The 13,617-nt window shown below is 31.6% G+C and overlaps 2 protein-coding genes across 2 annotated transcripts; one reads left to right on the top strand and one right to left on the bottom strand.

Moving 5' to 3' along the window:
* Nucleotides 1-2,573: 2,573 nt before the first annotated feature.
* LOC115889342 (upstream stimulatory factor 1) lies at nt 2,574-10,899 on the top strand. The gene is made up of 4 exons (XM_030909320.1): nt 2,574-2,715; nt 2,868-3,037; nt 6,685-6,926; nt 10,041-10,899. The coding sequence occupies exons 1-4, from the start codon at nt 2,687-2,689 to the stop codon at nt 10,398-10,400; spliced, it is 801 nt and encodes a 266-aa protein (XP_030765180.1). The 5' UTR covers nt 2,574-2,686; the 3' UTR covers nt 10,401-10,899.
* Nucleotides 10,900-12,364: 1,465 nt separating this feature from the next.
* LOC115889355 (programmed cell death protein 6-like) lies at nt 12,365-13,595 on the bottom strand. Its single transcript, XM_030909337.1, has 4 exons — nt 13,390-13,595; nt 13,204-13,310; nt 12,767-13,035; nt 12,365-12,713 (listed from the first exon to the last, which is right to left on the bottom strand). Exons 1-4 carry the CDS (start codon nt 13,431-13,433, stop codon nt 12,612-12,614), a joined length of 522 nt encoding a protein of 173 aa, XP_030765197.1. The 5' UTR covers nt 13,434-13,595; the 3' UTR covers nt 12,365-12,611.
* Nucleotides 13,596-13,617: the final 22 nt, after the last annotated feature.

Raw genomic sequence — 13,617 nt, 5'->3', positions numbered from 1 at the left:
CATATATTTTTTTAAATATTCTTTCAAAAAATTTGCTAATTTAAGTGTATAATAATAGTTTCAGTGAGTAATTAATAAGAATTTAAAAATAAATAAAATAACACAAAGCTTCTAGAGTTGTTTTATTTTTTTGTGAATAAATTCGGATATTCTTAAAAATAGGATATTCTTATGATTGAAGGTAACAAATATTAAAAATTACATTATTTATTGAATCCTTTGAATAAGAAGACTAAGGAAGGAGCATATCAATAATCTTAGGTACACCGCGATGGGCCTCAAATATGGCCGACTTAAATTCCGGTTTATCAGTGTCGTTCTAATTTTATTTAAAAAATGTAAAACTATGATGTAGGGTAGACGTGGGGTAGGCTCAATAATTTGTTGTTTTATTTTACGTTGTGAATAAATGTTGGTAGTTATTAAAATTGTTATAAAAATATATAATTCTAATAAAAATAGATAAGTTATAATAAGTATTTATTAACACAAATATCCGATACGCTACTGCAGCAGGTAAGTCAAATTAACGTATCTAAATTCTTTGACATCTAATCTTTGACAAGTAATAAATAAAAGCTAAAATGCAAGAAAAATATATAATTTAGTTAATTTAAGTGAATTTCACAAATGATCGGTTTACTACACGTATGTATATTATATAGTCACTTACTAGCGAAAAGTTGTTCCATTATTTCACTCAATTTTTGCCGAGATCTACCGCACGCTACACAACCAACTATTTTAGAGTCTTTTTCGATAAATCGCGATAGTGTCACTGTTAATTTAAGTTCTGCCACAATTTCCATCTAGATTTACTACCTTTATGCAACTATCAGTAGTAGAATAAATAATAAATAACATAAAATAAGCTCCGTAAAGACTGACAAATCCACAAAATTTCAAATTAAATTCAAATGTGTCAAATGAATCGTCAAACAGAACTGTCAAGGATCCCCACCTTAGGGTGCAGCCACACTATCCTAAAAACGGCGTAACGACCTTGAATCGATTTCCAGTAATTCTATTGGCTGAAACATTCATCTGTCAGAAATTTTATCTGTCAAATTCATCTGTCAAAAATTTCAGCCAATAGAATTACTGGAAATCGATTCAAGGTCGTTACGCCGTTACGCCGATACGCCGTTTTTAGGATAGTGTGGCTGCACCCTTAGAGAGCTTTTATGGTGGCTTTTCCGCCCACAATGCATGAATACATGGATAGCATTATGCTCCTTCCTTAGTCTTCTTATTCAAAGATTGAATCCGTACGCAAGTGTGAAGGGTAATGACTAGATTCATTATTATACCGTATGGTCGAAAAATAAACGACGTCCAGTTGGCTTGTAAATAGAGAACAACGGCATACGGTCGAGTCGGCCGCTGCTGGCACGTAGACGTAGACGTAAAGAATCTTTTACGTGCATAAAAAATAAAAATATAAGAAATGCGCATGCGTACGTAAACGTTTACGTGTTTGTAGGCCGACTCGACCGTATGCCGTTGTTCTCTAATGACGATTGATGACATTCCCCATATAATTTTACATATAAAATGACAGCGATCTTCATTTCATAGCCATCGCTGACGCCGTCTTTTTTCGATGTCGTTTTGTATAGTTTTTATGTAATTTTATATGTAGAATTATATGGGGAATGTCATCGATCGTAATTTACAAGCCAACTGGACGTCGTTTTTTCGATTAAACGGTATAATAATGAATCTAGCCAATTCTCTTCACACTTGCTTACGGATTCAATATTCAATGAATAATGTAATTTTTAATATTCATTTGTGAAATTGTCATTTCCAAACAAACAAAACGCCGTTTTTTTCGATCATACAGTATATATGTATATACACGTTTAAAATATATGTTATTACATTATTTTTTATTTAATTATACATTATACACACGTTAATAAATAAATAATTGTCTTGATAATCAGTCCACTGTGACTGTTAAATAAATTTTGCATTATCGACTTAGATATTCTAATATTATAAAGGTGAGACTATAAAATACAAAATTGTATATGCATTACTCAAAAATGAACGATATATTAGTCTACGTTTTAATAAATATTTTGTACCGTCTAGGTACAAGCTAATAGAGAACAACGGCATACGGTCGAGTCGGCCTAAAAACACGTAAACGTTTACGTACGCATGCGCATTTCTGATATTAGAGAACAACGGCATACGGTCGAGTCGGCCGCTGCTGGCACGTAGACGTAGACGTAAAGAATCTTTTACGTGTATAAAAAATAAAAATATAAGAAATGCGCATGCGTACGTAAACGTTTACGTGTTTGTAGGCCGACTCGACCGTATGCCGTTGTTCTCTATTTCTTATTTTTTATACACGTAAAAGATTCTTTACGTCTACGTATACGTGTCAGCAGCGGCTGACTCGACCGTATGCCGTTGTTCTCTAATTTCTGACGCTACGCCATTGGAGAATTTCGGGTGGTGACAACTTGGCTCACTTTCAGCTGCCGTGTTACTTGTCCCCTCTCTTTCCGTGTCTAAAGGAATATGGTCTGAACAGCTGTCAGTGATGGTTGTCATTTGTCATTATGTCATTCTTTAGAAAATTTGTAGCGTCACATGACCTGTTTTGTTCCCGTGACCAAAATCGTACTAAAATTCAAATATTTTAGGAAAATAATATTTTTTCATAATTATGGATTTATTGGATCCTCTTGAGAGAAGGTATCAGTTATAATTTGTTTAAATTATTCTTTTATTGATACGGAAGATTATATAACGTCTTTGACAAGGTCAAAGTAACTTTGATATTTGATAACTGATTAATACAATAATTAGATAAAGGTAGCATAATAACAATAATAACCTGTTTTTAGCGATGATATTGAAATAGAGGAGCAAAAAGTAATTTTAGACAATATGAAAGGAGCTGCTTCTATGGATAGTGATTGTGATGATGATCAAGCTTCAATTGAACACTTGGCACCACAAACTCTACTGGAGACTCCTGATAGTGATGTGCAGTACTCTATAAGATCACCAGAAGGTTTGTAAATTTACGTACAATTATTCTGTTTATAACAGTATATTATTTAAAACATGGGATTGTTTTGACTAGTTGTTTGGAAAAACTATATATATTAAACAATCTATTTTATGTTAAGTACCTATTAACTATTCCAAAATTAATGTATCCCATTATAACCTAAGAATTTAGGATTTTTTAAGCGTTTCTAAATTTAGATCTTTGATTTTTATATTCACTATTAGAGATTCCCCTGCTTTTAGTGTTATGCATACTCTGCTTTTATTTTCTGTAAACATAGGACTTATTATATAGCACAACATAGGACTGAGTTAGGATTTGAATGAGTAGTTTGGAATCTCCATTACAAAAAAATTGTTTTGTTCAAGTCTCGAATGTTTATTTAATGCTCTACTTTTTTGGTGAAAAAAACTGTATTGCCTGTCAATATTTAATCTATGTAAAGCGCTGTATAAGAAGTGTATTTATCTTACTTTTATTTTTCTTTGCATTAAAAAAATAAGTCTGTTTAAAAAAAATACTATATAAATAATACTCTTATAGTAACACTATTATTCTCTATCTATACTATATTTTTCAACTTAAGGTCTGCACATTATCTTACACATCTCGTATCCTAGCAAGCTATTTCCGTTCTAGCAACCAGAATATGTATCCACATTAGGGTGTCCGTTATTAATTTATAAAGTTGATCATTTCTCTTACGACGCCCTCTAAATTTTTAGTTTAGTGTCTAAAAAACAATAACAGACCATTGTAAACCCTTAATATTCACAATAAACCTTGCCCTAAAGACGATTCATTTCTCATTTAAATTACATGGGAATTTGCCACTTTTTGCAAATCATTTTTTTTCTCTCGATCTTGTTCTCTCGCAGCCATTACAATTACATATTCTTCTACAGAATTGAACGCTCTACAAAAAAGGTCTCTTACAATTTTTCGATAAACCTACTCCTTCAAAAGTTATTCACGGTTAAAGTTAACCACTCGGTAAATTCCTAATTTTTTCAACTTTTTTGGCAAAATTATGATTATTTTTTCAACTTTTTTGACAAAATTATGATTATTTTTGAAAAATTTAATCTATTATTTAAAAAAAAAACAATTTTCATGATACCATGATAAACAATTTTGAACAATAATTGAATGCATGACGGGTAGTTAATTCAAATACTTATTCAGTATCAGGCAGAAAATGGTTGAAGCTTGAAGTGAGTAATTACGAAGAGTTCAATATTTCTAACCGCTGTTTTTCTGTGCTAACCGCTGTTGATAAATAAAAACCTTGATTATTTCATAAATTCAAATTCGTTACAATTTTTACACGGTTTAATATTGATACAAGTTTTCGGCAGTTAAACAGTACGGAATGGTTAAAGGATCCTGGATACATGAGAGGCTTGGAAATTGTGAAAAATTTGAGAGTAGTTAATGATACTGCAAAAATAGCTGTTAAATTGTCAGAAGAATACATTAATATTTTATCTAGAAGTGAAGATGAAAAACAATGTTATTCAGACTGTAAGAGAGTATAAGAAGAAATATCAAAATCCAACTAAAGAATGTCTATCAAAAAATAAGTCAGCTATATTTAAATGGTTTAAACTTCGTTAGACTTGAAAATTTCTTAATTTTATGCTTTTAGCCTAACCTTAACACTATCAGAATTGTAAATTTTTACAGAAATAGATTAATTTTTTCAAAAATAATCATAATTTTGTCAAAAAAGTTGAAAAATTTAGGAACTTACCGAGTGGTTAGTTTTAACGGTGAATAACTTTTGAAATAGTAGATTTATGGAAAAATTGTAAGAGGCCTTTTTTGTAGAGCGTTCAATTCTGTATAAGAATATGTGATTGTCATGGCTGCGAGAGAAAAAAATATTATTTGCAAAAACTGGCAAATTCCCATGTAATTTAAATGGGAAATAAATCGTCTTTGGGGCAAGGTTTATTGTGAATATTAAGGGTTTACAATAGTCTGTTATTGTGTTTTAGACAATAAACTAAAAATTTTTATAGGGCGTCGTGAGAGAAATGATCAACTTGGTAAATAACGGACACCCTACTGTATATCTACTAACTAATGTTTTTCAGATTCAAAAGGTTACGTCCTGGAAACGATAGATGTATAATAATGTGAAAAGACCATTAAGATACAATACAAATGATGACCTTGAACGGATAATAGAGTATGGTTTGAGGTACTGGGTAACCAGTGTAACCTTGCTGTACTATGTTAAAAAGTTACACACCTCTGACGCTTTGTATACTTTTATTTCAAGAAATATTTTAATTTATTCAGGGTCCAGCAATAATGCGTCGGGCATCTGTAGCTCCTGGAATAAAAAACTTTGTATTTCACGAAAATATTTTAATTTCTATAGGGTGACTCTAAAAAGTGAGTGGGAAAAACACCCTGTATATTATTGCATTTTTGGTTTCCTTTCAGATCACTTTACATAATCCTAAGATATGAGTAAATACATTTCAATAATTTCAGAGATATTAATAAGTAAATAAAAAAAATATATACTTGTCAAACTACTTCCCAGTACTTCCTTAAAAAAATTATTACAAATACAAGAACTGTCCTGATATGAAAACTATATTAATTAGGTATTTACCCTAAATAGTCTATATTTACTTTGCTATAAATACGGTAATCGTAAATCGTACAGGGTGTTTAAAATTCTACTTCAAACTTTCTAAAATATAAAATAATTTTAATTCATTTTTTAAATGGAACACCCTGTATATTATTTTTTTATTTATGGGATGGAGTTAAAAACAACATTTTTTGTATTTAAAGCATTCCAAAATTTTTAATGGTTTCGCAGATATAGACACAGTATTATTTCATATTTATGACTCCTTTCAACGGTAAAATATGAGAGAAAAATCATTGGGTGTCTTGACTGTCTTTGATAAAAATTCACTGTGGAAAATGCCATATGAACTATAAAACCGCAAACATCTGCGTTAAAAATTGTGAAATGTTTTAAATTCAAAAAATGTTTATTTTTTAACTCTCCATCTAATAAAAAATAATATACAGGGTGTTCCACTAAAAAAACAAAGAAAAATTATTTTATATTTTATAAAGGTTTGGCGTAGAATTTTAAACATCCTGTATGATTTACGATTATCATATTCATAGCAAGGTAAGTACAGGGCATTTAAAGTAAATACCTAATATAATATATTAGGTATTTATCAGCTAGGTATAATAAACCTGATTTCAGGACAGTCCTTATATTTTTAATATTTTTTTAAGAAAGGCTGAAAAATATATATTTTTTATTTATTTATTAATATCTCTGAAAGTATCGAAATATAACTCATATCTTAGGATTATGTAAAGTGATCTGAAAGGAGGCCAAAAATACAATAATATAGAGGGTGTTCCATTTAAACAAAATAAATCCGATCCACTCACTTTTTTGAGCAACCCTATATAAGTTAAACTATTTTCCTGAAATAGATCCTAGTACCTACTTTAGATTTGCACTTAAACAAAATTCCCAAGTTTTTTATTCTAGGAGCTACAGATGCCCGACGCACTATTGCCGGACCCTGTATAGGAATATTTATCAATTTTTCTTAAGTTGTCAGTTTACCATGGTTAATGCCATTTTTATTCAGGTCCACTAATAACCTATAGAGTGCTACAGGTTGAAAATGGTTCAGATCCTTCCCAATATGTGTCAACCACATCGAGTTTCTCAAATTCAACAACCATACCCCAAGTGATATCCGGAAGTGGCTTAAATGGACAAATATACGTTATCGGAAGTCCAGAAGTTTATACATCGACAAGTAGTACAAGAGCTATAGCACCCAGACCAACAGTGATAGATAATTCTATGTTATTACCAGTTAAGGCGGTGAGTTATTACTGCTAATTTCTACTTTTAATGCGAGGTCGTTCCTGTCTCACAGTGACTCAAAACTTTCTTATTCTTATTTTTCCTCACACTTCTCCTAACAGCATTTTCATCTCATCAACTAGAGGTGGGCAAAGATTGGACGAGTCGTTCATTTGAACGAGTATTAAAAATGAATCGTGAGATTCGATTCATTGCTTGCAATCCGGTTCGTTCAATTGAATCGTGGCCAGCACGGATCCATAACATTTGAACGATGAGCCGTAAAAAAGAATCGTGAGAATTGAATCGGATCACAATGAATCGTGGCCAGCACGGATCCATAAGATTTGAACGATGAGCCGTAAAAAAGGATCGTGAGTTGAATCGGATCATAATGCAATCGTTCATTTCTACGGGGGCGCCGGAGGCAGCGGTGAAACAATCGTAGGAGTCGATTCAATATGAGAAATTGAATCGTGTGATTCAATTCACTAAAAAGAATCGTAATGTCCATCACTATCATCAACCTTTCCAAATAATAGTTGGCCTCTTTATCCACAAAACAGTTGTTTAGGCATCATTTCGTTTGCTTTGGAACCATTTTCTCTTGGTAGTGCACTGTTTTGATTGCATTTCGTTTTGTGTATATAATATACCCATGTGAAGCCATGCAAATATGCTGATTGTTGTTATTTCATATCAAAATTTTATTTGAGTATGTGAAAATTACATTCATTAGACTTGAGTATGCCTCCAGCTATTTTTTAATTTAATTTTTTTTCAATTTTCAATTCAATTTCAAATCAATAAAAAGGTTATAAGTTATAAGTTCGTAAAGTCTATTTCATATTTTGACAAAAGTCTTGACGTCATGTCTAACATGAAAAATTCCCGAATTTCCATTTGTTCCCGGATATTTTCATTTCACTCTCTCGCTTTTGGATACTCCTCGGGATACTCTGACCGATCTTCTAAGTGCATCCGTTTCGGTTGCTTCTATTATTCTTTTATGTTTTTCTGTCATTCTCCAAGTTTCTGAACCATGTAACAAATTACTTTTAATTGGAGTGTTATTACTATACTGGCTAACGAAATCTCGGGTCGGCGCGCCGTTTACATGTATATCTAGTAACTGCGCTATGGCGATCTATTTGTCTGTTAAATGCTTATTTTGCTGAGTATTTTGCTTCTAGTATGAAGCAGTTCCTATATGGCAGTTTTGATGGAAAGCTGTAAATGTGTCTCGACTATCTTTTATTAGTATGTAAATATCATAATACTTTGCCTCAAAGTCATAAATTTGAACCTTAAGGTAATTCTACCAAATAAATAGAACAGCTAAGATCAGGTGATAAGGACTTGGCAAAACGCAAACATCAGATTGCCCTAAAGGAATATAAAGCCTTTGAACGCGAATTGCTTCACGCGAAACAAAATTTAGTTAAATTAAAATTATGTAGATATAGGTCCACGAAGCTTGATGTAACTCAGTCCGGACCCGACTCTGTTAAAATACCAGAACTACCCATCTCTAGTGCCAACCAAAGACATCTAAATGGGTAGACAACACTCTATTCATAAAACTCAATTTTTTAGAATCATACATGGCTTGACACTTTTATGAGAGTTAAAAAGAGATGGGTACATAAATATGACAACACGGTCGAGTTTGGTCTATCATTCTGTCATTTGGCTCTATCAGTGGCGTGACGGTGGCGTGATGTTTTTTTATCAAAAATTGATGAATTTTATCAAAAATTGATTGGGATTGCCTCAGACCAATTTTCCAATATAACTAGTTGTGCCTGAGGTCTAACTGAGGGTAACTCTAATTTCACAATCGAAAGCGCCAACAAATAAGAAAATATACGTATTTTTGTAATAATCTACTTAGCTATAACTAAAAGTATCTAAATACGCTACTGTAAGCATGGCTAAAGGTAAAAAAACGTAATGACACTTACCGTCGAAATATCAATTCCGGGTTAGAATAGTCCACCTTTTTACAAACTATGTACTGGCGAATCATCGTAGATAGTTAAAAACTACTTTAAATAGTTTTCTTTGCAATAAATACTAATAATTATTAGAAAGTTGTTCAAAAGCTACAAAAACTTTCAATTACCGCAGAAAACTCACAACCGCGCGCTGTCAAATATAAATTGAATGAAAACAAATGAAAACGTCAAATGTCAGCGTAATTTCTACAGATTTCGACAATTTCATAGTAAAGATGAATGCGCACAGCGATGCTGCTAGTTGTCATTGTAATTTCCCTAATATAATTTAATTAGAAAACTAAAAATAATTTCAAAGGTATAATCCTGGCACAATCTATGTATATTAATTAAAGTTAGATACCTATGCAAATATTTATAGTTTAACGTTTCTATAAGCCCGTGGTTACATTGGATGCGTGTCCGTACGTTTCTTTGGTCGTACGTACACGGACGTGAACGCAGCAAAAAAACAAACAAATGCTATCTACGCAGGCGGTTACATTGCATCGGAGTTTGCGCGTCCGTGCACGTACGTCAATTCCCGTTGGTCGGATGAAAACAAACTGGTTTGTTTTTTTAATACGTGCACGTCCGAGCGTTCGAATTTTTCTTCTCAGATCCCAATACATTCTAGAAAAATTTGAATATTTTTGAATACCAGGTTTAATTTTATTTGGGATATATTAATGTTGATGGAGACATCCTAAAATATTCAAAAAATTAAACCGGTTGCTGTCTTAATTCACAAAATGTTTTACATATTCATTTTCTTCTCCTCTTCTTGCATATAAATCATTTACCCAACATTTTCTTCTTTTCAAGAGTAGTTATTTTAACATTATATCCTCACACAGCATCAAAGTTGTGGCGTTTGTTTTGACAAACTCAACACACAGGACACCATGAACGCGCATCTAATGTAATCACTATAATAAAATAGTCGTGCGAGTAAGTAACGGTTCGTGATCGCGATAAAATGTAAATTGTTTTGTCTCCTTTTATTTAGATGTCTTTGGTGCCAACCCTTCTTTTATGAACCGCCACTGTGTTACCCTGTAACTGTCCCTGTGTTACCCTGTAACTGTCCATGTATCAATAATTGTGTAATCTGACAATTTCTATTGTTTTACAGAAAGATGATAAAAGGAGAGCGATCCACAACGCAGTAGAAAGGAGGCGAAGGGACAAGATTAATAACTGGATAGCAAAATTGTCGAAAATCATCCCCGAAGGTCCACAAGATAGCAGCAAAGGCAACGGCCAATATGAAGGCCACTCCAAAGGGGGCATTTTAGCCAAAGCCTTCGACTACATCATCGAGCTGCAGGCCACAGAGCGGCGCCTCAACACTTGCCTGAAAGATAACAAGAAATTGACAGTTTCTATAGAACAGCTAATACAGAGATCATGCGCGTTGGAAGAGGAGAATAAACAGATGCGCGAACTGTTGAAAGAACACGGACTCGAAGTGCCCGCCGCGCAGCCCTCATAGCTTAGTTTAGTTAGTGTTAAATATAGGATTATTTGAAATAAGAGTATTTCGGGATATCTGATCATGCCTTAAAATTACACGCTCTGATGGAATGGTATCGCAGTGACTAAGAAATCGCGATTCGGGTTAGTTTTCCGACCTCCCGTAGATACAAAAAAAATTCTACAAAATCTCATTGCAAGACCACAGATTTAGTTTATTGAGCGCAACTTTCAACTTGGGGAATAAAAGAAAGATAACGCTAAGGTTAAATCAAACAAATAAGGAGGGACCTAACATTTAAATAGAGATTGGACATCTTGAGTTTTACCATGGCAACCAGCAACCACAAAGGTGTGAGTACAAATGTGTTTTACTGCAATCTGCGTGACTGATTATTAGGTAAAAATATAGAGGTACCGCAAAAAGTTAAATACAAAAGTTATAAGATTTTTAAATATCTATTATCGAGTAATAAATTTAAGTATACAGGATCGTTCATAAAGTCGTGGCACATCAAAGTTTAATTTTTTTAAATAGAACCCCCTGTATATTATTACATATTTTGATTCTTCCTTCAATTCTAAGCAACAATCGAAATACACACAATGTACCTCAAAGCAACCGTTTCCGAGTTATTGACTTTTGGAAATATCACTTAAATAATTTGTTTTAATTAATTTTGATGTGTTTGGTTTGATTTAATGATGCCATTTTGCCGAAACTGTGATACTGTTGTAATGGGTTTTTAAATTTCTATTAGCTACTAGTAAATTTAAGTATACAGGGTCAGTAAAGTTGTGTCACATCAAACTTTTTTTTTAAATGAAACCCCCTGTATATTATTACATATTTCAATTCTTTCTTCAATTTTAAACAATAATCGTAATACACAATGTACATAAATTGAAGAATTGAAATGTTAAACGAAAATTTTGTAATTTCCAGACTTGTTATACTCTCATTTTATACATCTATAAATGCTAACTTGAGATCTAATGTCAAATATTATTAAGTATCACAGTTTCGGCAAAATGGCATTGTTAAATGAAACTGAACATATCGAAATTAATTAAATCAAATTGTTTAAGTGATATTTTCAAAAGTCAATAACTCGGAAACGGTTGGTTTGTGGTACATTGTGTGTATTTCGATTTTTGCTTAGAATTGAAGGAAGAACCGAAATATGCATTAATATACAGGAGGTTCCATTTAAAAAATATGAAACTTTGATGTGCCACGACTTTATGACCGACCCTATAACTTTTTTATATAACTTTTTGCGGTACCTCCTATATTTTACCTAATAATCGACCGTTTCCGTACATAAAAGCGACTCTGTACATCACTTATACACAGCTTGAAAAAATATAATATTATTCTTTCATACAGAATACAAGTTCTTCAAAGATTTCTTAGTCATTGATTTTCTTTTGGCATTTGACATGTTTCAAATTACTTAAATATACAGGGTGATTAATAGGCGATGATAGGTTAGATGTTTGCATAGAAATAGGTGTTGGATTTTACACATTCACTGTCTACCCTATAATCAACTGCGAATCATCATGTATGCTCTAAGACGCGTCGACTAGTATATTATATACATATTAAGATTTATATTTAACTTTTATAGGTAACCATAGAAAATGAACAGTTATTAATTAGTTATTTGCTTAAGTAGTTTTATTCGAATTGAAACAGAATATTCTTCTTTCAAGTAATTGCAAGTGCAAGTTAGAAGCTAATATATATTTTTTTATTATATTGATTAAACTGTTATTTTTACTGATTTTTTTATGAAACTGTTGTATTTTATCCAAATCTCCTAAATATTTATAAAAAAGGACATTTATTATGTTAAATTACAATGTGATTTTTCTGTTAATAAAAAATGCATAGATGAAATATTTTGTCTGATTTGCAATATGAAGAGTAAAAAATACTAATTAATTTGTATCCTATTCATAATTAAAAAAATATGATATGATCTTTTAAAATATATTTATTTATTGAGATTACATCTTTGGACTGATATGATTATTGTCTTCAAACTAGATTTAACTGTATCTGTATATATTGGGAATGTTATGACATTTTACTTTGGCATAGATGTACGTAAATTAACACTTAAGGCAACCAAGGCAACTAAGATATATAAAAAAATCCAGCTCTAGTATTTTTTACCTAATAGCAAATTGAGTAACATCTATATAAAATTTAATAGTTGATTTAGATTTTTAAACTTAGTACCATACCCAAAAACTGTTCATAATGAATAGTAATTACACCATCTTGATCAGTGTCATACTGTCGAAATGCTGATGTTAAGGTCTACAAAACAAATAATAAATATATTGGTAGTAATTTACTTGTAAAATACTTACATGTAAAACAATGCAAGCTTGAATGAAATCATCAAACAATATAGTTCCATTTCCGACACGATCGAACTTTCGAACTAGTGTACTCATCAAATCATCGGATAAGTTGTATCCAAATGAAGTAAGAGCAGTTTTTAATTCACTCTTATCAATATTTCCTGAATTATCTCTGTCAAATGATTTAAAGCAATTCTGCCAATCAGTTACATATTTCCATAATGCTCCAAAATCATCAAAACCTATTTGACCTTTATTGTGTCTATCAAACATACCTATACAGATAAAAATATATTTAGATACTTTTTTAATCTACTCGGTGAGTATTTAGTCATATTATGACTGCTATAAATAATTTCACTATCGACAAGCTATAAATTAGTCACATATCCTTGTTTACTTAGCCATAAGGCCATAAGTTTTCCTCGTTTATTTTAACCTACCAATCATTAATCTTACAGTTTCAGGATTAAAAGGACTCCATGTTCCATTTGATAGGGCTTGCTGTAATTCATTGGCATTTATAAAGCCGCTTCTGTCCCGATCAACACTAATTAAAAAATAAATATTTAAAATTCGCTAACTGAAAAATGTAAGAGCATATAATGATTACGTTGTTATTTACTTACCTTTGAAATATTCCCCATAGAAATTCTTGGTTTGGAAGGGCCATATTTCCTTTAACTTTATATATACCAATTGATATAATCGGTTTATAATAGTTCAAAGCTCAAAGTTTTTAATTGAAAGATAAATTAGTTTGATCAATTTTAACAAAATTTCAAAATTTAAAAAGGATAGGACAACCTTACCACAGAATATTAAAATTTTATATATAATCTTCTTTTTTTTTATTG

This window comes from Sitophilus oryzae, unplaced genomic scaffold (assembly GCF_002938485.1).
Source record: "Sitophilus oryzae breed Bouriz unplaced genomic scaffold, Soryzae_2.0 scaffold_813_pilon_pilon, whole genome shotgun sequence".
Taxonomy (NCBI): domain Eukaryota; kingdom Metazoa; phylum Arthropoda; class Insecta; order Coleoptera; family Curculionidae; genus Sitophilus; species Sitophilus oryzae.
This window is presented reverse-complemented; position numbering and strand designations above follow the sequence as displayed.